Source organism: Gobio gobio, assembly GCF_949357685.1.
Source record: "Gobio gobio genome assembly, chromosome: 6".
Classification (NCBI taxonomy): domain Eukaryota; kingdom Metazoa; phylum Chordata; class Actinopteri; order Cypriniformes; family Gobionidae; genus Gobio; species Gobio gobio.
In genome coordinates, this window is record NC_137102.1 from 57125762 (window position 1) to 57152716 (window position 26955).

Sequence of the window (26955 nt, forward strand, 5' to 3'; positions counted from 1 at the left end):
TTGACAATAAAGGACAGTTTAAAACCACAATTAACCGTCTGTTTTCTGCATCTTTCGCCCAGGAGCAAAAATATGCCTTTAAACTTTAAAGAAATAAAGATTTGACATTTATCATGCTAATTATCGGTATCGACTGATATGGAAAATTATTTTGTGATAATTTTTTGGGGCCATATCGCCCAGCCCTACAAGACATTTTGGACAATTTCATAATCCCAACTTTGTGTGAACTGTTTGGGGACGGCCCCTTCCTGTTCCAACATGACTGCACCAGTGCACAAAGCGTTGGTCCATAAAGACATGGATGAGCGAGTTTGGTGTGGAGGAACTTGACTGGCCTGCACAGAGTCCTGACCTCAACCCGATGGGATGAATTAGAGCGGAGACTGAGAGCCAGGCCTTCTCGTCCAACATCAGTGCCTGACCTCACAAATGCACTTCTAGAAGAATGGTCAAAAAATCCCATAAACACACTCCTAAACCTTCTGGAAAGCCTTCCCAGAAGAGTTGAAGCTGTTACAGCTGCAAATGGTGGGCCGACTCCATATTAAACCCAACAGATTAGGAATGGGATGTCATTAAAGTTCATGTGCATGGAATTTTCTGTGCAGCATCATGGGTAATGTAGTTTTTTATCAGGAATTCCACTGAAATAATATGGACTGCAAATAATATCGATTAACAACCTCGTAGCTCACAGTAGGTCTGTTTTTAAATTTACATTATCGTTCAAAATCAATTTCCTTATGGAGAAAATTAATGGAGTTGTTACTTCCGGAATCGACTGTTGCACTTTACGGAGGGGAAAGAGTTAAAGGATTAGTTCACTTCAAAATCAAAATGTCCTCTGATATTTTACTCACCCCCCCATCTCATCCAAGATGTTCTTGTCTTTCTTTCTTCAGTCGAAAGGAAATTTAAGTTTATATCAAGACATTTTCATTTTGAAGTGAACCAACCCTTTAAAAAGCGTGTTTGTACATTGTGTGCGTCTACAAGATACAAGTAAACAACAACAACAATTTTCAGTGCAAAAAATATCTCTTTTATTATTTACGATAACATCAAACAAACAGACAGGATGAATAGACTCCTCAATGTCACCTACTGAAACGTAACTTTGGTAAAAAAGCAGCAAAAGATTAAACAGATTAAATAGAAGAACCAGAGGAACCGGCAGAAGCTCGCGGACCACACAATAAAACACATTTACAAAGAAGCCAGAGAGAGAATTACTCGTTCACAGTTAAGAGAAAGAAAAACTGTCGAGGGCCGTGAAACCTTGAACTTTTCCAACGGCTTGAAATCATCAAACTTTTCGTCTACAGGGAAAGCAGAAATATAGTACAAGTGTTTTTAAAGCACAACGGAGAATATAGAGAAAATATTCCACCTGATGTCATGGCAAACGGACCGGAAACTCAATCCACATCCACAGCTGAAAGTTGAACAATTCATTTAGAGAAATGTGCATTTCACTGAACAATACTTTCCCGTAATCCCAAATCGGGTTGCCCAAAAGATTTACTGGCGTCAAGACAAATAAATTGATCTTCTCCAAAAAAATAAATTAAACATGCTGTGTGTTTTTGATAATGACATACTGAATATCTAACAAGAATAAAACTACACAATAAACAGCTGATGAATCTGTGCGAAGCGCTAATGTATTGAAAAAAATGTCCCGAGAGATGATGATGATGATAACCACATGCAAACCACAGCAGGGAAATGAGTCAGCAAACACACCCAATCAGAGAGCAGCGCTGAACATCCAACATTTACATATGAAATCCTCATTTGTTTGCGTTACATTTACATAACCAAATTCATTTATGTACAGGTCTATAGTAAGAAGTGGTTCAATTGGGTGTGATCGAATTAATGAAATTAATTTGCACAAAAAAAAAAAAATGAATACAGTACATAATGATTAATCAGAATTTGCAAAAAAATAAACTCGTTTCTTGGCAATCTATGGGCATATTAAAGGATTAGTTCACTTTTAAATAAACTTTTGCTGACTCACCCCCCATGTCATCCAAGATGTCCATGTCTTTCTTTCTAAAGTCGAAAAGAAATTAAGGTTTTTGATGAAAACATTCCAGGATTTTTCTCCATATAATGGACTTCAATGGGCTCCAAACGGTTCAAGGTCCAAATGACAGTTTCAGTGCAGATTCAAAAGGCTTTAAACGATACCAGACGATGAATAAGGGTCTTATCTTGCGAAACCATCAGTTTCTGCGAAAAACCGAGCAGTATTTATGCTATTATTTTACCCCTTATCAGACGAAAGTGATCATCTGTGAGCTCCGCCATTACTTCCGCTAAGTGAGGTCAATACGAGCCTGGTCATAGATATATAGATCGTAGATGCCTCATTCTACTGATCCGTGCAGGCGCTAATGAGGCATCTACGTATACATCTATGACCATGCTCGTATTTGACCTCACTTAGCGGAAGTTATGGCGGAGCTCAGAGATGATCACGTTCGTCTGATAAAAGGTAAAATAATAGCATAAATACTGCTCGGTTTCTCGAAGAACTGATGGTTTGGCTAGATAAGACCCTTATTCATCGTCTGGTGTCGTTTAAACACCTTTGAAGCTGCACTGAAACTGTCATTTGGACCTTGAACTGTTTGGAGCCCATTGAAGTCCATTATATGGAGAAAAATCCTGGAATATTTTCATCAAAAACCTACATTTCTTTTTGACTGCAGAAAGAAAGACATGGACATCTTGGATGACATGGGGGTGAGTAAATTATCAGCAAAAGTTTATCTAAAAGTGAACTAATCCTTTAAAAACCAACAAATCAATTTAAAACCAAATTTTCATTTCATTTTGGTGAAGCCAATCAGTAAGACACTCCATATATATTCTTATTTTTTAATCACGTTAATCTTTGACTTCCTGCGAGACACATTGGAGCAATGCTTGACAGTGTAAGAATAAAGTGCAAATACTACAAGCAAAAAAATATACATAAAGGCCTAATCAGCTACATGAACTTGCTCCTGTGCATTATTTACAACAAAACATGATGCAATGCAATGCAAAAAGCAAGAACAGCAAAAAATAGTCACAAAAGACATTTAAAGTTTTGCCGTTTTACCACTTTTAAGGGCTGTGACGATTAAGCTCGTCGTGCACAAGGGGGAAAAGAAGAAAAAGCTCTGCTCAGATCAGCTGGGACAATAACATAAGGTGAATTTGAGATTCTCGTCATTTAAGACCTGCCTGTAAGGCAATAGAGATGTTACGATGTTTGTGGAGCTCTAACGGGTCTATCCAGCCTGCTGGATTGGATTCGTGTTTGACTAAACCAAGGCCTATTAAACGTCAAATCAGACTAGTGTTGTCAAAAGTACCGACCGCGATACCAAATCAGTACTGAAATGTAAAAAATTAGCTTTGAGCGCTGTTGAGCTGTAATCGTGAACACCTCTGACTGGCCTCTCTCGCGATTGGCTACACTGATCAACGCGCGGAAGCGTTTGAAAGAACAGGGAAGTGTTTGAAAAGCAAAAGTAGGACCAGTAGGCTGATAGACGCCTGCATTCAAATGCTCCCCTGTGTATCTGTGTGTATAAAGCGTCATTGATGTATATTTACAACATGTTTGTGAAGCGCTGATGGTTGTAGCCAATCACAGACATATTGATGAGAGCGCGAGCACAATGGCCAGTCAGAGGTGTTTACGATTCCACTCAACAGCGCTCAAAGCGTCACATTTTTAAAGTATTTAGTATCGCGGTCGGCACTTTTGACAACACTAAAGCAGACCAGGATTGAAGAGATTGTTAATCAGTTAAAACATATTCAAACTGCTGTGCATCACCATATCTAATCGCATTGGTCATCTTACCACAATCAAAAAAAGGAGATTTTTGCTGTGCTCGACATTCACAATCGCAGCTGTAGTACGTGGCTTGTGTTAGAAACAAGTGCTCTTCTGCTAGTCAACAACAAAACAAATGTGTAACAAAACACGGATGATTTCACACAGGACAAAGCGGGCAAGCCTTTTCGTAGAGCATTTTGTGATGCTACAAGACAGGACCTGACGTCATTCGGGCTCGAGTCATTTAATACTCCTCTGAGGTTAAATCGCTACAGAAAACCACTTCAGAAACATGCCAATAGTGCTTCCTCTATGCTACATCTGTTCAAAACAAGATATAGTCCTAGTTTTGGGGCCTTCGAAATCAAAAAAACACCTTTTAAAGGTGGCGGGAAGCAGAAACGCTGCAGATCTGATCTGATTTAGGGGAAAGCGCGACTAAAAGTGCGACACTCGAATGCCAACTCAAAGTTTTCAGCGGCATTTCTGGGAGCAGACGTTTGTTATGAAGCATATTAGTTCCATAAATAGATCAACAGTTTGTAATCAAATGTCTCTCTGATATGACAGTCTTTGTTTTTTGACCAGAACTATTTACAAGTCAAAACCAAGAAACTCCTTCGCAGTCTGGCGAGACCGAACATTCATACGCAAAATGCGACGATTGACCTTTTCCGGGGCTTACGGGTGGATCGAAGATGTTCCATGGGATTATAAACACCGAATGATGCCCAACTCACACGTATAAATACACTGCTTTGATATGACGAGTGTGGACAATGACATCAACTGAAAATAACAAACCCTGTACACGGACGCTTCATACAGTACCTCCGCGGCCAGCCCTTCACGACGAGGGCATGGCAGACTGTACACTGAGAGGCGATGATGATACTTAAACTATGAAGAGGTGAAGCAGTGGGTTTGTTTTCGGTTTTCTTTGTTTTGTCTGTGTATCTTTTAGGTGGTCTTGACCAGGTCGTACACGTGGATGTGGAAATCGTCATCGTATTTGATGTAGTAGACCGACGGCTTGGCGGGAACTTGATAGATGACGAGGCCCGTTCTCTTTACTCCTTTATCCGTCACATACTCCACCTGCTTACCCACAAGGCTCTCTGTTTCCTCACCGGGCTTCCTGTCCGCGGGCAGCAGGTGTTTATTCTCTGCGGAAACAAAGAAATGGAAACACTTTTACAAAGAGGCGGAATGAATGAATGAATTCAACCTACTTCTTTCAATAAATTTTTCAATTGTAAACTTTTAAAAAGGCATCTGAAATAATAAACTAAGTGCATTGTAGTGTTGTCAAATATATAGATTTCCGATACTGAAATACGTCCAATACTCATTTTCCACAGATCCACGATACCAGCCAACTATTTAACTCTAGGGGACTTGTAAAATGAGCCTATTTTCAAAAAAAGTGGAGTGTTCCTTTAATACCAGGTGTAAACAGGGCCTAAGACATGCACACACAACCAAAAAAACACAATCTTGGTCTGAAGCATTGCTCTGTGAATGGCAGAGCAGCAATTGTCCACTAATTGCATAAATTTGAATTTAACTATTTAAAAATCCATCAAGCAAAGGTGAGTAATATCAACCACCTTCAAACGGAATTCACTTTAGTAAGGCTTCATTAAAAATGTCCGCTTATTTACCCGCTTCAGGTAAAATCCGCAGGTCTCCGTCTTTGTAGTCGTCCCAGAGCTGGTACATGTAGAGCACAGGGTCTTTCTCGTATGTGATGTAGTACCAGTTGGTCATGATGGGCGCTCGGGACAGGACCATCCCCCTCCACTCATTCTTCTCACCGTCCTCCTTCTCAAACAGATGCTCCACAGCTTTTCCCACCAGCTCCTCCGCGTCATGAGGAACCTTGATCTTGTTGTTCACTTCGAAGGGTTTGGAAACACAGCAAAATGACACATTGCACATTCAAAAAGGTCTTAAAGTGACAATGCACATTCAAGTGTGAGAGTGATTTTACCCTGGTTAAGAGCTCGTGTGGCATATTGCTGTGCAAAAGCTCTGAAATCTTAATGCAAATATAAATATAACAGCAATATGATGAAAATTACCTACACTGCTGTTCAAATGTCTGGGGTTGGGAAGATATTTTTATTGATTTGTCAAGAAAACTTTAAAATTTGAAAAATTTGAGTAAACATTGTTTTTGAGGCAAGTGTAAGTTTACAGATTTACAGGCGTTGTTTACACACTAGTACTTTGTAAGATTTTCTTATGCTTATGAAAGAAGTCTCTTATGCTCCTTAAGGTTGCATTTATTTGACCGTAAAAACAGTAATATTGTGCAATATTATTAAAAATTAAACTGTTTTGAAGTGTAGTTCATTGTGATGGCAAAGCTGATTTTTCAGCAGCAAAAGAACAGCATTTTTATTTTTAATAACATATAAATGTCTTTACTATTAAAAGTATTAAATTCTTCAAAAAAAATCTTAGTAGTGTACATTCATAAAATAATTGCATTTATTATTACTATCAATTTTTTTCACTGAGCAAAATAGATAATTGGACTAAGATGCAATAAGCAATAAAGTTTCAAATAACCTAAAGCTGTGCCAAACAAACAGGCACCAAAATATTGCATATTCATCCTTTTCAACCCACATTTACTTTCCAGGCTGTGCAACATATCATGCTGTTTTCATATATTCTCAATTGTGACCGTGTATATCTATGCATACGACACACACACACACAGAGAGCTATTTGAGTATCACTGTGATACTATTATAGTCTCTAAAAATGAATCAACGGAAATGGTTTTAGTTTCAGTTAACTAAAATAACCAGTCTCCATCATCATTTCAACAAAAAATCATCATCAAAAACAAATGTCTCCCAAATCAGTGAGTTCATTTAGTTTCCCTTCTGTCTATTTTAACTGTATTATGATTACTGGGGAACAGGTGTGCATTGATGCATCATTGCATACAGTAAAAAGAAGAAGTTGCGGGGCTGCATGATATATCATTTTAGCATCAATATACACTGAACAAAATTATAAACGCAACACTTTTGTTTTCGCTCCCATTTTTCATGAGCTGAATTCAAAGATCTAAGACTTTTTCTATGTACACAAAAGGCCTATTCATGATGTACTGTGTATTCGCCATGGTAACTGTTGTTTCCATAACCTCAAAATGCCACTTTATTTTCACTTGATGTTATTTTTTATATTTTGTTTATTAGTGTGGTGGCTACTTTATTGTATTAACAAAAACTGCTATTTATTTATCAGTTTTAGTCATGTTCATACAATTAATGTGTTTGTTAAGTAGGCTAGAGTGGGACATTACTTGTGTGTGTCATCAATTTTAATGAAACACATTTGCTTTTTTATAAACATTATGGTAAATGTTAAAATGAGTAGATCATTTCTGACTGTCTACAGTGGAGGCATTTATTTCATTCGAGTTTACTCAGGTATGCTAACTGCTCTAAAGAAAACGTGAAGCCAGTGTATAAAGTTAATAAAGTTAAAGTTAAGCATTATGAATCAGTGAGTCGAATGATCAGTTTGAATCGCCAAATTTCAGCAGTTTGGCTGTTTGACACGCGATCCGAATCATGATTCGACTCACTGATTCATAACGCTTCAAAGCTTCATGAGGCCGTGTTTTGAAATCGTTATCACTATATAAGTCGTTATTTAGGGTTTTTTTGCGCACAAAAACTATTCTCGCCGATTCATAAAGTTATTGTAGAACCACTGTAGTGAGATGGACTTTGTAACGACGTCTTTAGTACCTTTTAAGTGTCTTGAGAGTGAACCGTGCATTGTGCCAATAGAGGCCTTTCAGAGGCATCAGATTTCAACTAAAATATCTTCATTTGTGTTCCGAAGATGAACGGAGGTCTGACGGGTGTCGAACGACATGAGGGTAAGTAATTAATGACAGAATTTTCATTTTTGGGTGAACTAACCCTTTAAGTTAAAAGTGAATCTAGTGTTATTATTGCTGGTGCCCTGCCATGAACCATGACTCCACAGCAAACAGAACCGAACCATGGCATTGGTGTATCGTTACACACCTGCACAGCAAACTGTGCCATCAAAGTCAGGCACCACAAACCTGTTTATTGACTTGAAGCAATATCACATGTTAGAACATGCAGGGATTTATTTAATTTATAAAAATGTGTTTGTCATGTTCTGATATAGAGTAGTTCAAACCACAATTAACCCATTTAAGCCCACTGGCAACTATAGTTGCCGCAGTGTTTAGTTGTAATTTTCCTTTTGTAAGTATTTTGCTAGATATTATCCATGTTTTATATCTCAATGACACGCAAGCAAACAACTAAATAAAGGATTTCAAGAAGAAAAAAAAAGGTATTAACTTCCTTCCTGTCACATGAGGCTGCCAACTTCCTACCCCTACTTCCAGGAAGCATAGAGAAGGCAAACCCTCCCAAAGAAAGGGTTATTTTCATGTTACTAATAAGCATTTTTTGTTGACCTATATATATCTACATAATCGTGAAGGTCTCTAGAATCATCCAAACAAAACAGATCTATAGTTTTTGTATACTTAGTCAAAAGTCCAAGCGGCAACTATGGTTGGGCAAATGACTTGTCAGTACGTATAATGGGGAAATAGTTCATATATAAAGGTTAATAAATCAAGGTTTTTGGTCTTGTTTAATGCTTTTTCCTTTCATAATATCCCACCTAAAACATTAACCCTTTAACTGACATCTCTACTGTACAGTAGACCTTAATTCGATAGGAGAAAATATCATATTTTATGATATGTCTTGTTAGGGCCAAAATATTGAGGACCCTTCATCCAGTTTGTAATGGCTGCGTTTCATTCTAATCGGTCAAGGACCCTCATTCTTTTTTTGACTAGTAGGTTATGATTCCATTATAATGTGGAAAATTCAGACAAGTAATGAGTTTAAATTTACATTATTATATGAAATCACCTACTACACTTAGTAGGCAACTTAATGGCTGCACTTTGTTCTGCACTATGTTCCACCACTTTAAGACAAATGTATTTGTTGTTTGTTGTGTTTTCATATTCAAAAGATTATAAGATAGATGCAGCTTTTTTGAGTTTGCATCGAATGTTCTTCGACTGTTATACATAATACATTTGTTTATGAATAAAGATTGATCTGTTGAAAGCAGTTATTTTGAGTTAGATGCCAAATGTTCTCCTCCTAGTCAAATTTGACATTGAAGGGGTGCATACAACATATTTGCCCACCGGCAACTATAGTCACCGCACATTCAAATACGATTTTCAAGAAGAAAAAAAACTAAAACCTTGGGAAAATAAATGCAGGACACTATTAACATGACTATATGCATGAAACATTCAGGTTAACAGTCTGATTTCTACAACTTTCACTTAGGAGCCAAAAATATGCCTTTAAATTTGAAAGAAATAAAGATTTGACATTTATCGCGATAATTATAGATATCAACTGATATGAAAAATATTTTCATGATCATTTATTGGGCCAAAATTACCCAGTGAGACTGTCGAAAACAGACCCCAAACTTCTGAACGGTAGTGTATATCATGATATATACCTTTATCTAGATATACAGTTACTCATACGTCACATTTTGGTCATCACACTCTTACAGAATGCTTCAGTATCCGTTCATGAACTATAAATAACACCTGCTCATCCTTGCACATGTGTTATTTCCTGTCACTGGCTTGTTTCCTGTTCGCAGCACAACAGATCCACCTACTCACCCACTTTCTCGGTGAGAACTTGCAGGTTGGAGACCCTCTCATCTTTAAAGAGCTCGATGCCATAGACGCAATCGAAGCCGTCGTACTTGACCATGAACAGGGAGGAGTTGACGCTGAGGCGGTCCAGCACGGTGCCCTTCCACTTAGTCAGCGCACCCTTCTCCCTCCAGCTGTGTTGGATCCGTCGGCCCAGCAGGTTGTTGGGATCTGGGGTGAGACTGTCGCTCAGCTCGCCGCTGCTGCGCTTCCTGCTGAGCAGAGAAAAACAGGAGCGTAATGGGCGGCATTAAGTCTGGCCGAGCTTGCCAATCAAGGATCGTTTACCGCTCAAACACTGAGGATTATGATTTTATCGATTTTATATTGCACAGCATTCTCTATTAGATTATATCAAATGCATATGGCTCACGTAACAGATACACATACTGTGCATTAATCTAAGGTGATATGAAAATGAGTATCAGCAGTCTAAACAAAATTAGACGTAATATAAAAATTGATTAATCAAATGAAAATGTAGCATGATTTAGAGTATACCAATTTAAATTTTGAAATAAGTTAATGTTAAAGGAACACTCCACTTTTTTTGGAAACTTAAAGGGTTAGTTCACCCAAAAATTTAAATTCTGTCATTAATTACTTACCCTCATGTCGTTCGACACCCGTAAGACCTCCGTTCATCTTCAGAACACAAATGAAGATATTTTAGTTGAAATCTGATGGCTCTGAAAGGCCTCCATTGGCACAATGCACGGTTCACTCTCAAGACCCTTAAAAGGTACTAAAGACGTCGTTACAAAGTCCATCTCACTACAGTGGCTCTACAATAACTTTATGAAGCGACGAGAATAGTTTTTGTGCGCAAAAAAACCCTAAATAACGACTTATATAGTGATGACGATTTCAAAACGCGGCATCATGAAGCTTCGAAGCGTTATGAATCAGCGAGTCGGATCAGCAGTTTGAATCGCCAAATTTCAGCAGTTTGGCGGTTTGACACGCGATCCGAATCATGATTCGACTCACTGATTCACAACGCTTCAAAGCTTCATGAGGCCATGTTTTGAAATCGTCATCACTATGTAAGTCGTTATTTAGGGGTTTTTTGCGCACAAAAACTATTCACGACGATTCATAAAGTTATTTTAGAACCACTGTAGTGAGATGGACGTTGTAACGACGTCTTTAGTACATTTTAAGGGTCTTGAGAGTGAACCGTGCCATTGTGACAATAGAGGCCTTTCAGAGGCATCAGATTTCAACTAAAATATCTTCGTTTCTGTTCCGAAGATGAACGGAGGTCTGACGGGTGTCGAACGACATGAGGGTAAGTAATTAATGACAGAATTTTCATTTTTGGGTGAACTAACCCTTTAACTTTTTTCATTTTCAAACTCCTCTAGAGTTAAACAGTTGAGTTTTATCGTTTTCTAATCCATTCAGCCGATCTCCGGGTCTGGCGGTAGCACTTTTAGCATAGCTTAGCATAGATCATTGAATCTGATTAGACCGTTAGCATCTCGCTCAAAAATGACCAAAGACTTTTATGCTGTTCTTTTCAACTTTCTATTCATCAAATAATCCTAAAACAATCAAAGTTTCCACAAAAATCTGAAGCAGCACAACTGTTTTCAACACTGATAATAATAAATGTTGATCTTGAGCAAATCAGTATATTAGAATGATTTCTGAAAGATCGTGTCAAATATTGAATATTCCTATCTAATAATTGCTTCATCGACACGGCATAGTAAATAAACACGTCTCCGATCTTTCGATCTAATATGACCTCTGACCTGTAAAGTTGCCAGAATAATAATCATACACTGTTTGTTAATTGGCCAGAGGAGAACTGCCCCCCCGACTGAGCCTGGTTTCTCCCAAGGTTTATTTTTCTTCATTAGGTCACCTGATGGGATTTTGGTTCCTTGCCACTGTCGCCTTTGGCTTGGCTTGCTCAGTTGGGACACTAAATATTCAACTAAATATCCAACTAAATTACTGATCTGCCCACATTGTCACTGTATGATATGATAATTGAAATGAGCTGATGACATCGCCGTTTTCTCCAGAGCGGCTGTACGGCCGAATCAAATTCTGTTACATTATTTTCCTGTTTAACACTGTGAAGCTGCTTTGAAACAATCTGCATTGTAAAAAAGCGCTATCTAAATAAAGGTGACTTGACTAATATAATGATATGGAGTAAGACTGGAGTAACGATGCTGAAATTTCAACTTTGAATCAAAGGAATAAATTATATTTGAAATATATTCAAATAGCAAATGGTTCTTTTTACTTTGTAATAATATCGCACAGTATTTTACTGTCTTTTTGATTAAAAAAATAAATGCAGCCTTGGTGAGCAGAAGAGACTTCTTTCAAAAACCTTAAAAGATAAAAAAATCTTACCAAATATAAAAAAATATTCATAATCTTTCATTAAAAATGTAATAACTTGCCATGCCCTCCTATTTTCCAACAACTATTTTGACGTGTAACAGCCACTTTATTCCAAAACAATTCTTCTTCTTGAATATTCAGAAATACAACAAAATAAAATGGGTTCACATTGAATTTATAGGTGCCTAATAGAAATTAATACTAAATATTAAAAAATGATGTCTACTCACTCACATGACATGAAGAATAACTAGTAACTTTTCCCAATGCACACATTATACAGCAGCCACACAACTGACTTTAAAGGTGCGACACACCAAGACGACGTCAAAGAACTAGCGCTGAACCGCAAACTAGCGCCCACAGCTGACTGCCAACTAGCACATGCGTTCTGCATCTGCGTGTAAGTCTATATCAGCAGTAGCAATAGTCTATATTCGTCCTTCAAAAAGAGAAAGCAAAATAGCACTACAGATATACAAACCTAAACAAAGCAGCGCTTGCTTACCATGTTGAATATCAATCATTCTGATCACTTTCTTCATTCCAGTCGGCTCAGGTTGTTATGAAATATTTGTGCATTGGAACGCAATGATGTAAAATTAGACCAGCCCCCAGACTTCTTGACTTCTTTGCTCGCTTTGACATTTATTCTTGTGCACGGACTCTTCCGCTGAGGGCAGTCTCACACTACAGGACTGTACCTGAATTGCTGTGATGCTCACTTCACAACAAGGTTACTCATCATCGTCGTCGTCTTGTAACTCTTGTCATAGCATCCCAGCAAACACAGAACGTTCCCCTAATGTTCCCATACGGTTATTTATTTGGGAACTAAATAATCAAGGTTTTCTTTAGGTTCTTTTTTTGCAACATAAAGAGAACCTTCCCAGAACGTTCCCTGCAGGTTATTTTTAGGTCATTTTTCATAAACAAAGTATATATTGCAGATACAGTTTATTAAAACCTGTATTGGATCAGTCAGAAGAACACATTATAATTTTCAGATAAATCCAATTTTATAGCTAAAAATATTAAGCCATGGTTAGGCTCAGTATGAAAAGCAAACAGATCATAAATACGTGGATTTGTAGCTTTCTTTACTGCTTTCTTTAAAAATTAAAGGTAATTTTGTTTTGCTGACTGACTAGGTTTATCAACCTCTTTATTGAATAATTGCTTATAATTAATATACGAGAGTAAATAGTATGATTTCAGAGAGATTTGACATGATGAATATGAAGTTAACGGAGAAGTTTATGTTTACTGACCAAAAGAGAGAAGCACGCCAATTCAGTGGTAAGAAATTAATGTAATATTATCCTACAGTCAGTAGCATAATTGTAATTGTCGTTCGTCTGTGAATAAAATTAATATTTTTAATATTTGCAAGTAATTATTATTTGGCACTTAATGTAAAATCTGTTACTGTGGTACAGTGAAGTTACAAAATATTACATGTTAATCTTATTTAATCCTCCATATGACGATTTATTCTATTTATTAAACAATAGTTCAAAACAAGACATGGTTTGTAGTACTAATTATTGATTTCCATTCATCTGTTTTCAATGTCGCTTGTACCGTATGGGAAGCGGGAGAATATGTCAAATTAGTAAAATGAAAAGAGGTTAATAGAACGTTAAGGTAACATTAGGGGAACGTTACGGGAAAGTTAGGGCAACTTTCTGCAAAACTAAAAAAAAAAAAAAAATATATATATATATATATATATATATATATATATATATATATATATATATATATATATTCAATTTCTGTAACAAAAACTTTCCTGGCTAACAAAAACAAACGTCACAAATACATGTTTTGGGAATGTTCCAGAACATTCTGTGAACCAAAAATTGTTAGCAGGGATACTACACAACAACGCTGACAAGATGCACAAACTGCTTTAATCTATACACCATTTCATGTTGCATTTTTATTGGCTAGCCCCAGTAGATGTAGGTCGTAGTAGCAAACACACTGAGATGATCATGCTCAATTTATGACACTATCTTTGGTCGCAAGACCGTGACAACGACAGACATTTACATGGACCCTAATAATCCGATTGTAATTTGACTTGTAGCACAATTGGAATAAAAAAAGTCAATGTAACCATGACATTCTGAATTAATTGGCCATATCTGATTAAAATTTCATTCGGATTGTAAGGAGTGGTTTATTCCTTTTGTAATCCAGTCGAGAGGAAACTTGATCGGATTGAAAATCGAAACTGGAGAGTTGTGCAATGACATAGAAATAGGGTAATAACGTATGACGTGCGGAATGAGCTGTTCTTCCTGTTAAATAATGTGGCATAAATGAGTGTCCTGCCATTATGAAATTCTCTTTCCACTCATCGTATGTGACGTGGAGGAGGACAACGTCCCACTTGTTTCGGACTGCAGATGACCGCAGGATGGGTCACTTTTACTGCTTGATAAATAAGCAGCAATGCTTCATGTGCTCATCATCTCCTAACTAGGACCCCAAATAGATACATATTAATAAGTACGCAACAACATCAGGAAACTTGTATACTCGTGCAGTGTGCGCATGTCAAAAGATTAAATCCGATCAGAAGCTTGTGAAATATGAACGTGCACATCAACCCGATCACGTATGTAAACACTACCTTCAGATTTATCAATCAAAATTAATTCGTTCAGATTGAAGCAAAAAGTAGCAGGAAAACTACACATAAGAATATTGGTCATAACATGATTGGTCATCTTTAATCTAGGACAGCCCAAAATCATTAAGCTGAACAGCCAACTAGAGTTCTCCCTCACACCGAGCCAATGCCAACGGATGCTGATTCAACATGCTCAATTGGCCAAAACGCCCTGATTGGGTCCACCTAGCCGACACGATGGTCAGTAAAACTACCAACCACTAATAAGTGACTTTTAGTTCAGTCAGAGCTTAGTTTAATCATTCACTGCTACTGGAGTGCGTCTGTCACTCAACAGTTCTCACACTGAAAACACATTCCTGGAAATGTCACAGCATAATCCGGCCTGACACCAAAATATTCGTATCAGCCTGCTGATAATCTGAGCGGTGTGCAAAATCATTATTAGTCAATTTTGGACTATATGGCATATATTAGAGATCGACCAATGTGAGCAGATACTGAAACAAATATCGGGAGAGCAACGTAGTATATAATTAAATTGAACTACAGCAAGAGAGATGTATACTGAAAGTCAATGTGCCTAATCCACTGATAAGGCAACAATAAGATTGTGGAACTGAAGGTTAACTAACACTTCTGTTAATCTGTGAACCAGCCCTGGTTATTGGTGATAATGTCAAAATGACCAAATATTTGTCTGGTTAAAATATCTGAGTATCCCTAGAAACACTCAACACAATCAAACATATGTGAAGTCTGGTTTAGACTGATCTGCCAATGAGTCAGAACTGATTCAACCAATTCACTGAAAAGAATCAACTCAAGAGAACGATTCACCCACAAATTGCACATCACTATAGAGCAGGGGTCTCCAAACTCCGTCCTGGAGGGCCACTGTCCTGCAGAGTTTAGCTCCAACCCCAAATAAACACACCTGGACCAGCTAATCAGTGTCTTACAAGCGTCACGTCCCAATTCGCATACTATCCATCCTAAATAGTTTTCAAAAATAGAATTAGTATGTCCCAAATCGTAGTATGTTGATGGTCTACTATTTCCACTCAGAATTCGAAGTGCAGATCGACGCACACTCTAACGGCTGATATTACCCACAACCCATTGCGAGTTGGACGAGAATTAGATTAGAACTACAAACAGTGTTAAAAAAACTACAAACATGACGGATGTGCGAGTCCAACAGTTCAGTAGAGAGGTTTAGATTAAGGGGTTTGAGTGATCAATTATCAGTATTTAACCTGACGAAAAGATATTTATTCAATGTTATCCACACTATATTTCCTCTGCAGCAGCATTGAGAACTTTTGTACTGATATGTTTGGCCATTAACTCTTAAATGCATCATTATATTTAAACTGCAAACACATGAGGAGAGTCTCTGCATTAAACACCCACGAATGGCAGATCAACGTGCAACTGCATTTCTCTCCGATACGGTAGGAAATGAAACTGAATGTGGAGGATTTTAACTGTGACGATGATTGACAGGGCAGTTAATCAGTGACGGGATGCACGTAACAGAGTCCATTAAAGATGACGTAGTATGTCCCAAACTCTTTTGCTACACACTTAAAAGTATGTACTTTTTCTTCACACACTTTTAGGTCGTAGTATAAGTAGGCGAATTGGGACGCAGCAAAGGCCCTAGTTAGACACTGATTAGCTGGTTCAGGTGTGTTTGATTGGGGTTGGAGCTAAACTCTAGAGGACAGTGGCCATCCAGGACCGAGTTTGGAGACCGCTGCTATAGAGGGTATGCATTGAAGTCATTTTCTCGCTGGAACACGCCCCTAAGCCAGACTGAGTGGCAGAAGAGCTTTTGCATGACTGAGTTTAATAGGGGGAAACTGCGAAAAAGCAAGTAAAACGAACGATTATCAGTTTAAGCTAAAGGTTGGACTCGATATAGTGTTCCTTACAGCTTACCAAAGATCCAGTGAACCAAGATTCGTGTTTCCTGACATTTACATGTACCTGATTTCAACGCCGGGGAAATACAAAAAGAAAATTTGCCTGTGAAGGCTTCATATAAATACAATATAGATAGGTCTAATCACTTATATCAAAGTTATATATCATACCGTCCAGCCCTAAAACTTGTATCGTTTTTGTCCGTGTCTATTTAAAAACATCCAATTACACATAAGATGGTAAATATTTAATTGATGAGTTGCCAGTACAATATATAACAATACAATAGGGTATGATTTTACCCCAAAATTCAAAATATTGAGACAAAATGATAACGGCAAATCCACGTTTGGCTGCCTGGAGTCCAGTTGTTTCTATGAATTGCAGCGATCTCAAATCTCAAAGCTCTTTCCTGTTTTAGATGTGTTTTTCGCTGCATTCAAGGTGAAACCCAATGCTGCCACTCTACGCCCACTATTTTCAAGTATACGTTTCTGGAGGATAGTAATCCATAGTTTTCAGTCACGTGACTGTCGCGGAGCCTTGGAGGGCAAAACCGCCATAGAACTCCATAGAACGGCAGCACGCGGCTGTCAAATTTCCATCTTAAAACAAAAATATGTGAACAAGATGCACGTTTTGGGCACTTATGATCCATATACAGCACCTACTGCAGTATTTCAGTCACTAAAAACAACGGGACGTTTTTAAAAACGCTTAACATGAAAAACACTATAGGGTGAGTTGCACCAATAAGGATTAAATTAAGCAAAGTTTAAAGGATTTGTTGATATGGGTTTTATTTTAAATCGAGTCGTTGCACCACTTCATTTTAAACACAGATTAATTACGCAGTAAAACCGTTAGAAGAGCTGATCAAGCCGCAGACGGAGGGTGAACTGAAGACAGGCTAAAGAATCCTTAGTGCAACCCACCCTTAAAGTGCTGTAATGAACTAAAACAGTGATATTAAAAGATTAAATTCAGTTTACTCTTTTTTGATGATGCATTCTATATACAGGCGAGTAGATGAGGCAAGAATATGAACGCAACGCGTTTTCTTTATAATGGGTTTCGATGGGGAAAACACCTAACAAGAAACCTCGTGTTGCACTAATATTCTGTGTTCGTCTGCTTTCCTGTACAAAGTATGCAAAATCAATAAGGTGTATATTGAATTTGATATTTTAATATCACTGTCTTACCGTATTAATACTCACTACAAACCTGGTAAAAATAATTTTCTTTGCATGGTTAATAAAACAGCCATCAGTTGGAAAACACCCACAAATTTAGAAACGCCCAGTTTTGTTCGTACTCACTATCTTTGCCACTCAGTGGGCATAACCGCAGTGACTACGGCCGACGGTGACGTCACGCGCATACCCTCCATTTCAGTGATCCTATACCACGGCATTTCCATACTTACCATGCTAAAATTAATTTACTATGGTATTTACAAGTTACATAAATATTGGTATCCCTTCATTATCATAAAGTACCATAGTATCAGATACCATCATTGTCCAATGTTAAAGCATGTTTATTGTCTGTACTCACCTGCCCCTTTTCTTGGACATGTTTCCAAAACCTCAAGCACGTCTAGAAAAGAAAAAAACAGAATTATAGGTAAACCAACAGGTTTGCATGTTTTGGTTTATGGCATTTTGAGATTTTGGGCTATTTTGCTTTCATGTCTTCAACTGGAAAGAAAACACCCAAAATACACAGTGTTACACTTTAGTATGGGGAACACATATTCACTATTAACTACGACTTTTGCCTCAATAAACTCCTAATTTACCCCTTTAATAGTTACAAATTAATAGTTAGTAAGCTAGTTTTTGTAGCGTTTAAGTTTGGGGATTGGGTAGGATTAAGGCATGTAGAATAAGGCATTTATATGTGCTTTATAAGTACTAATAAACAGACAATATCCTAGTTCTACATCCTAATATGCATGCTAATAAGCAACTAGTTAATAGCGAGAATTGAACCCTAAAATAAAGTGTTACCGAAGTGCTTGTTTTATTATGCATTTTTACACATATTTGCATCTAAATATTTCAATTACAGTACATATCATTCAAGGCTGTTTCTTAAAATACGTTTTTCAGAAATCTCCACTTTTACAGTTTAATTCCTATATATATATTCTGAGGATTTTTAGGATTTTTTTGTCAGGAGTTTGTTCGTAAAAAGTGATCAACTGATTTATTTTATTCCTAAAGACACGGAGATTAGTTTTATTGGAGTGATAAAAAGAGATATCCAACATCACTTCTGTAAAACAACAAAATTAAACAAGATTTTTGAGGGTTTCAAGGTTCAGATTTCTGTTCTGGAGATGCATGTTAATAATCAGATAATACCTAATTTGCATATTTAAACAACTTTACAGAAAACTTGTAATCCAAAACAATTGTCTTACTGTAGTGTACTGTGATTTAAGCCACAAAAATATGTAATTTTTCGCAGTTAAATGTCGTGTATTTAAAGGGGTGGTAAAACACGATTTCACTTGACTAACTTTAGCTAGTGTGTAATGTTGCTGTTTGAGCATAAACAACATCTGCAAAGTTACAACGTTCAAAGTTTAAAGCAAAGGGAGATATTTGCTTTTAAAAGAATCAATTTCTAAGGACTACAGCAAACGGCCGGTAGGGACTACAGACATTCCTCCAGGGTTGCTGACATCACCAACCTCAATATTTACATAAACCCCTCCTCCGAGAATATTAAATAAGGGGGGCGAGGCCATTTTGTATTGCTGTGGAGAAGAGTTTTTGTGGTATAGTTAGTAGGCTGGAGTGTTGTTGCCGCAATTGCACGTCCACTTTGTTCAGCCTACCTAGGGACGGGGGAGTTAAGGCCAATTTATACTTCTGCGTCGAGTGTACGCCGTAGTGTACGCCGTAGGTTACGCACGTAGCCGACGCCGTCGTGAGCATTTATACTTCTGCGCTGTTGTCTGCGTCAATGTGCAATTACACATGCAGACACTAGTAGGCAGTGTCCTCGGGCATGTTGGTGTAATCAAGACAAGAGCCGAAGAAGAAGCAGCTTGTTGTGTAGAATCTGTACATTCATGTCGGAATATCAGCAGCAGTGAGAGAGCGGCTTTTCTTGCAGCTTGAGTTGTTGTATCTAATACAAATTAAGCATCTCTAGTTGATTAGTAAAGTTAAATAAGGCGATCTGGCGCTGGAATGCGTTTGTGAAATCATGCAGAGCTCGTGGCCGCTCTTTTCACTAGCGGTGGCTCGAGCAATCGATTGCTATTGCGGAGACTTCATTCACGAAATGCCACCCTAATGTCTCCCTGTTCTTGATATACAATTACTGATTAACATCTTTGGTTTTAATGAGAAAATAAATAAACTATACTCAGCGGATCTATGTATTTATTTACTAGCATAAAGAATCGTTGGACTACAAAATATTGTGTTATAGCAGACGTAAGGAACTATCATCCCATTTCTTGACACACACACACACAAACACACACACACTCCTATCGCATATTTATTTATTTATTGACCTGAGGCGGGAGAGGTTCTGGCAGACCAATCACAGCGCTTGCGGTCCGCATAGAATTGACACGTTGTTACATTTTTGGAGAGGTGCGCGTCACGGTACGGCGTAGGGTACGGCGTAGGGCACGGCGTATCCAACGCGTCTATGCGTATGGTACGCCGTGCCTTCTACGTGCACTCGACGCAGAAGTATAAATTGGCCTTTAGGGATCAATGGTTAAAATTTATTTTTAACTCAGCCCCTCATAATTATTACCCAAAATCTCGCTCTCTGTGCTGCACCTTTTACGGAGGAAAGCTTCCACAATCTTCGCGAGTTCAATGCAGGATTCGCACAACGGCTTGTCCTTAAAAATGGAGCAGTTCCAACTTTAAAAACAGAAGCTGTTTACGGGCCACAACCTGTGAGTATGATTTATTTTTCGTCAATGTGTTTTCCTGTAATAGTTCGTATTGTTAATTGTACGTTGTAGCAAGGAAGTAAACAAATGACAATGCTGTTTGGCTCTGCAAACCAGTCTGTTAAATGCTCATTCATACTTAGCGTTATCCGACAAACACCTAACGTAACAAACACCTAACGTAACAAACTTAACTTACAACCCCAAATCAGAAAAAGTTGGGACAGTATAGAAAACGCAAAAAAAAAAAAAGAAGTGATTTCTAAATTTACTTTGACTTGTATTTCATTGCAGACAATATGAACACAAAATATTTCATGTTTTGTCTGGTCAACTTCATGTCATTTGTAAATATGCATCCTTTCCTGTCATTCAGACCTGCAACACATTTCAAAAAAAGTTGGGATAGGAGCAATTTAGGGCTAGTAATGAGGTAAAATGGTTAAATGTGATGTGATTTGAAACAGGTGATGTCAACAGGTGATTGTAATTATGATTTGGTACAAAAGCAGCATCCAAGAAAGATCTAATCCTTTAGGAGCAAAGATGGGCCGAGGATCGCCAGTTTGCCAACAGATACGTGAGAAAATTATTGAAATGTTTAAAAACAATGTTCCTCAAAGAAAGATAGGAAGAGATTTGGATATTTCACATTCAACAGTGCATAACATAATTAAAAGATTCAAGGAATCTGGAGGAATTTCAGTGCGTAAAGGACAAGGGCGCAAGCCTAAGCTGAACAACCGTGATCTCCGATCCCTCAGGCGGCACTGCATCAAGAATCGTCATTCATCTAGAAGCGATATCACCACATGGGCTCAGGACTACTTTGGCAAACCTTTGTCAAGTACCACAATACGTAGTTACATCCACAAATGCCAGTTAAAACTGTACTGTGCCAAAAGGAAGCCCTATGTTAACAGTGTCCAGAAGCGCCGTCGACTTCTCTGGGCTCGGAGGCATCTGGGATGGACCATCACACAGTGGAAATGTGTACTGTGGTCAGATGAATCAGTATTTCAGGTATTTTTTGGGAGGAATGGACGCCGTGTGCTCCGGACCAAAGAAGAAAAGGATCATCCAGACTGTTACCAGCAACAAGTCCAAAAGCCAGGGTCTGTCATGGTATGGGGTTGTGTCAGTGCCCTTGGCAAAGGTAACTTGCACTTCTGTGAAGGCACCATTAATGCTGAAAAGTACATAGAGATTTTGGAGCATAATATGCTGCCTTCAAGAAGACATCTTTTCTAGGGACGTCCATGCATATTTCAACAAGACATTGCAAAACCACATTCTGCACACATTAGAAAGTCCTGGCTGCGGAGGAAGAGGGTACGGGTATTTGACTGGCCTGCCTGCAGTCCCGACCTGTCTCCAATAGAGAATGTGTGGCGCATTTTGCACGAAGACCCCGTACTGTTGCCAAACTTAAGACTTGTTTGCAGGAAGAATGGGATAAAATTACACTTAAAACACTTCATCACTTGGTGTCTTCAGTCCCTAAACATCGTTTAAGTGTTATGAAAAGGAATGGCAACATTACAAAGTGGTAAATGCTTTACTGTCCCAACTTTTTTTGAAATGTGTTGCAGGTCTGAATGACAGGAAAGGATGCATATTTACAAATGACATAAAGTTGATCAGACAAAACATGAAATATTTTGTGTTCATATTGTCTGCAATAAAATCAAGTCAAAAAGTCAAAGTAAATTTAGAAATCACTTTTTTTTCTTTTTTTTTCGTTTTCCATACTGTCCCAACTTTTTCTGATTTGGGGTTGTACATACAATGTTACAATGTACCTAAAAAGTATGAGACAACAACAACAACAAAAAACGAAGCATTCTGAAATGTCGTTTAACAGCCGTTCTTGAACAGGTTCTGCTCGATCATCTTCACTAAAATGTTCTGGGTCCGATTCGGGCTCAAATTGGTATGGTTTTATTGACGCCATTGTTTCTAATACTACCAAAACACAGTCTGCCGGTAAAGGTAAGGGGCGTGTAGTTTCCGATAAACGTGCACTAGGCGGTTAGCGAATCACAACACACTGGGCCAGCTAACCAATCTGAGCCCCTTTTCCCTTGAAAAAGTAAAGTGAGGGATTACTCTTATTTTTTGTCTAATTTGACTACAGTTACTTCTGATGTAATTGAACTAAATACTGCATAGACTGTAGAACAATTATATATATAGTACAATATTGGAATTGACATCAACATTTTAAGTCTAACTTTAAAATGCATGTTTATATATCCTTCTCACATTTGTAATTCTTTGGCCAGTTAATAAGAATTAGCGTTCGTAATTAATGTCCTTAAATCACTAGTTGAGGTTGATTTAGAAAGTAATTAGTAATTAAATACTTTTTGGAGAGAGTAATTTGTACAGTAATCTAATTACACTATTGAAGATGTAATTAGTAACTAGAAATTGATTCTTTTTTTTAGAGTAACTTACCCAACACTGGGGCTAACACAGCGCTGTGTTATCATATTAGATACATTTGAGTTGAAAGTTATAATGCTAATCTGTGCGTTCGCTCTGTGGCTACTATGAGACACTTGTTGCAAGTAAGCTAGATCGATATTAGGCATGGTAAAACATGGTACTCGCGGTAAATCAAGAATTTAAGACTAACTGTGTTGAGCTGTATAACAATGATTAATTTTCTGTTGATGAATGTCTCCAAACAGTTGCTCAACTGTCTAATAAAACACATAATATATTAAAGCATCTCTGGTGTGTCCATGGTTTCTACAAAATAAAACCGTAAATCGAGGGTAACGGTTAAAATGGCTTATTTCTCTGGATTTAAACATTCTTGGAAACATCTGGGATAATGTAAGTACACAAGTCAACAACATATATAACACTGTTCTAGTGGTTTTTTTAATCCAAAAATCTTACACATTGTGCATTTAATCTTTTGGGGATGTGTGGTGATATCTGTTAAACTGAAATGTTTTCCCTATAACCTTGGCTTTATTAGAATATCATTAGAATGTGTAAGAGCAACAATACACAGCTGCAGACAATACTTTCACTTCAGCATATAGAAACTGATGGGAGTGTCAGCATATATATGGTGGTTTGCCACATTATTTTGACAGCTCCATTCAGTCCTAAACTACACTGCTCATGTTACAATGTTTAAAGTGTTGTTATCAGGAGCGAGCTGTGTGTGTTACATACTGAACGCCACGTTGTCTTTTGTAATTTTGTAGCATTGCCATATTAATCTGGCCTCTGATTGGACAATGACTCAACAGCGCCCGTGTTGCATAATTATGTCGAATCTGCGGCATGTATTCATGTGTTTATGGTTTAATATCGCGTTAAAGTTGATGTGAAATCCACACAGAACACGAGCCGTCCACAATATTGCGGCATAACAGAGGCCGGTTTATTTCTCATGACTTAATGGTGCAGGCTGTGCTGTTTCTACATCTATCGCCCAAAATATAACATTCACGACATAACTAACATGTCAGACATCAGTAATGCAAGTAAACGAGTGTTTAGAGTCAACACAAAGACACAAAATCGGGTCGTTTCGCTGCTTCACATGGAAAACACAAACGCAGCTATAAAACGCTGTCGTCTCTGTCCTTTGCGCAACCGGTAAAGTCCGCTTTACCTTCGTGTTTTACCTTCATACACACTTTGTACATGTGTCTTTGTATAAATCGTAAGAAAAGCAAGATTACCTGGCCTCTATTTTCATGTCTATGATGGACTTCCCTCTGCAGAGATCCTCATGTATAATGCTCGTCCCAACGTCAGGCTACAACCTGGCACGGTTGGTCTAAACTACAACTCCCAGGGTGCATTGTCTGAGAGAGTAGAGCAAACAGCGGGAGGTGCATTCTGGGAAATGTAGTTGAGAGGGTGAAAGGGGCGGACACGCATTCTTCCTGTGTCCGACTGCAACTGTGATTATGGGAAAATAAAAGCCAGTTACGAGGCGTTATTAACGAAACACTTGCATAAAAGTCACGAGAGGTGATAAAATCTCTCCTTATGAATCGAAAATGTTTAGTACTTTTATTAGCACTTGACGGAACTGCAATTCCCAAGATGCACCAAGACTTTTCTTTGTCATTCCTTCGGTCAAGCTTTGGGGGAATGGGCCTTTGATTTATTCGAAGCGTCTCTTTTTTGTGTTTCAAAATGTGTGCGTTTGTTGAAATAAACGTTAGGATGCTTAAATATTTATGTTTAAGAAAATGTTCACCACGTTCAAAAATGGATAATTGAATTACATAGTATTACATCAGCCTGTGTATTTCATATAATTCTATCTATAGGATCCATTTTTCATGTAAGCCTGTATATTAAAAAAAAAAAACATTAAAAATGATAATCCCCAAAATAAGCCTTGTAATGAGAATAATATTTTTAAGTGTTTTACAGTTATACTGCTGACATTGGTCAAACGGTCACAGCTCAATAGATTTGTGTTTTTCTTTTTTTTAAGAGGTAAAACTGTTTAAAATAAGAAGTAAAAGAAACGTTGCAAGGTATAGTTTAAGGCTAAACCATTTTTGTTGGTTTATTATAGGCCTACTAATGGTATTATGATTCTACTCGTTAAGAAAAAAAAAAAAGCACAATGCAGCTTTGCATATTTTATTTTGCATAGGCATACCTGAAACTGAAAGTCGTACATGTATTGAAATGACACTTCTTGAATCCACACCATTGGTCATTGACTGCAATGCTTTGGATCAGGGGCCACTGCAGTATTGAATATTCTCCACAAGAGGACATCAGTGCTCCACCCTCAGATCAACAGGACAGTACCAACACATATAAACTTACCAAAAGCAGGAAAGATGTCGTCATTCACAGTTCTTCCTGCTGTAAGGCATTTTTGTAAAATGAAGAAAAAAAAATAGAGCCCTCCCCAAAGGTTTAAAGTGACTGAATTGATTTGTGAGTGACTCAAGACCAGTGATTAAAACAGCTGGTTTTTGTTATGTACAAAGATCATTTTAAAGTCATTTCAGGTCATATGTACTGTTTCATATGAGTTTGATTATTAGTTAATTCTGAACACAACCACATACACAATTATAATAGGGTGTGCACACTTATGCAGTTAGGTTATTCCCAGTTTTAATAACCTGTCGCTTTGTTGTTATTGTGTGTGTGTGTGTGTGTGTGTGTGTGTGTGTGTGTGTGTGTGTGTGTGTGTGTGTGTGTGTGTGTGTGTGTGTGTGTGTGTGTGTGTGTGTGTGTGTGTGTGTGTGTGTGTGTGTGTGTGTGTGTGTGTGTGTGTGTGTGTGTGTGTGTGTGTGTGTGTGTGTGTAAATGGTAAATGGTAAATGGACTGCATTTATATAGGGCTTTCAACAGACCCATGGCCATCCAAAGCACTTAAAGGGTTAGTTAACCCAAAAATGAAAATTCTGTCATTAATTACTTACCCTCATGTCGTTCGACACCCGTAAGACCTCCGTTCATCTTCAGAACACAAATGAAGATATTTTAGTTGAAATCTGATGGCTCTGAAAGGCCTCCATTGGCACAATGCACGGTTCACTCTCAAGACCCTTAAAAGGTACTAAAGACGTCGTTACAAAGTCCATCTCACTACAGTGGTTCTACAATAACTTTATGAATCAGCGACAATAGTTTTTGTGCACAAAAAAACCCTAAATAACGACTTATATAGTGATGACGATTTCAAAACACGGCCTCATGAAGCTTCGAAGCGTTATGAATCAGTGAGTCGAATCATTATTCGGATCGCGTGTCAAACTGCTGAAATTTGGCGATCCAAACTGCTGATTCGACTCGCTGATTCATAACGCTTCGAAGCTTCATGAGGCCGTGTTTTGAAATCGTCAACACTATATAAGTCGTTATTTAGGGGTTTTTTGCGCACAAAAACTATTCTCGTCACTCCATAAAGTTATTGTAGAACCACTGTAGTGAGATGGACTTTGTAACGACGTCTTTAGTACCTTTTAAGGGTCTTGAGAGTGAACCGTGCCATTGTGCCAATGGAGGCCTTTCTGAGCCATCAGATTTCAACTAAAATATCTTCATTTGTGTTCCGAAGATGAACGGAGGTCTTACGGGTGTCGAAGGACATGAGGGTAAGTAATTAATGACAGAATTTTCATTTTTGGGTGAACTAACCCTTTAACATATTGCCTCACATTCACCCATTCATACACTGATGGCGGTGTCAGCCATGCAAGGCGCCATCCAGCTCGTCGGGAGCAGCTGGGGTTGGGTGTCTTGCTCATGGACACCTCGACACTTGGTCAGGTGGAACCGGGGATTGAACCACCAACCTTCCGGTTTGTAGACAACCTACATGAATCACTGCCGTCCCAAATTCAGGCTGGGAAGACTGAAAGATTTTGGTGTGAAGAAATCAACTGTGGGAGCAATTATAAGAAAATGGAAGACATACAAGACCACTG

General features: G+C 38.0%; 1 protein-coding gene across 2 annotated transcripts; it reads right to left on the reverse strand.

Annotated features, from left to right (window-relative positions):
* Positions 1 to 1026: 1026 nt before the first annotated feature.
* LOC307128306 (spindlin-W) lies at positions 1027 to 24314 on the reverse strand. Of its 2 annotated transcripts, none has more exons than XM_079820061.1 (5): positions 24226 to 24314; positions 18139 to 18180; positions 9600 to 9850; positions 5515 to 5748; positions 1027 to 5016 (listed from the first exon to the last, which is right to left on the reverse strand). In XM_079820061.1, the coding sequence occupies exons 2-5, from the start codon at positions 18156 to 18158 to the stop codon at positions 4811 to 4813; spliced, it is 711 nt and encodes a 236-aa protein (XP_079676187.1). In that variant the 5' UTR covers positions 18159 to 18180; positions 24226 to 24314; the 3' UTR covers positions 1027 to 4810. The 2 variants fall into 2 exon arrangements, with proteins under 2 accessions (XP_079676187.1, XP_079676188.1); XM_079820062.1 differs by having other exon boundaries at positions 1033 to 5016; positions 9600 to 9847; positions 24226 to 24299.
* Positions 24315 to 26955: the final 2641 nt, after the last annotated feature.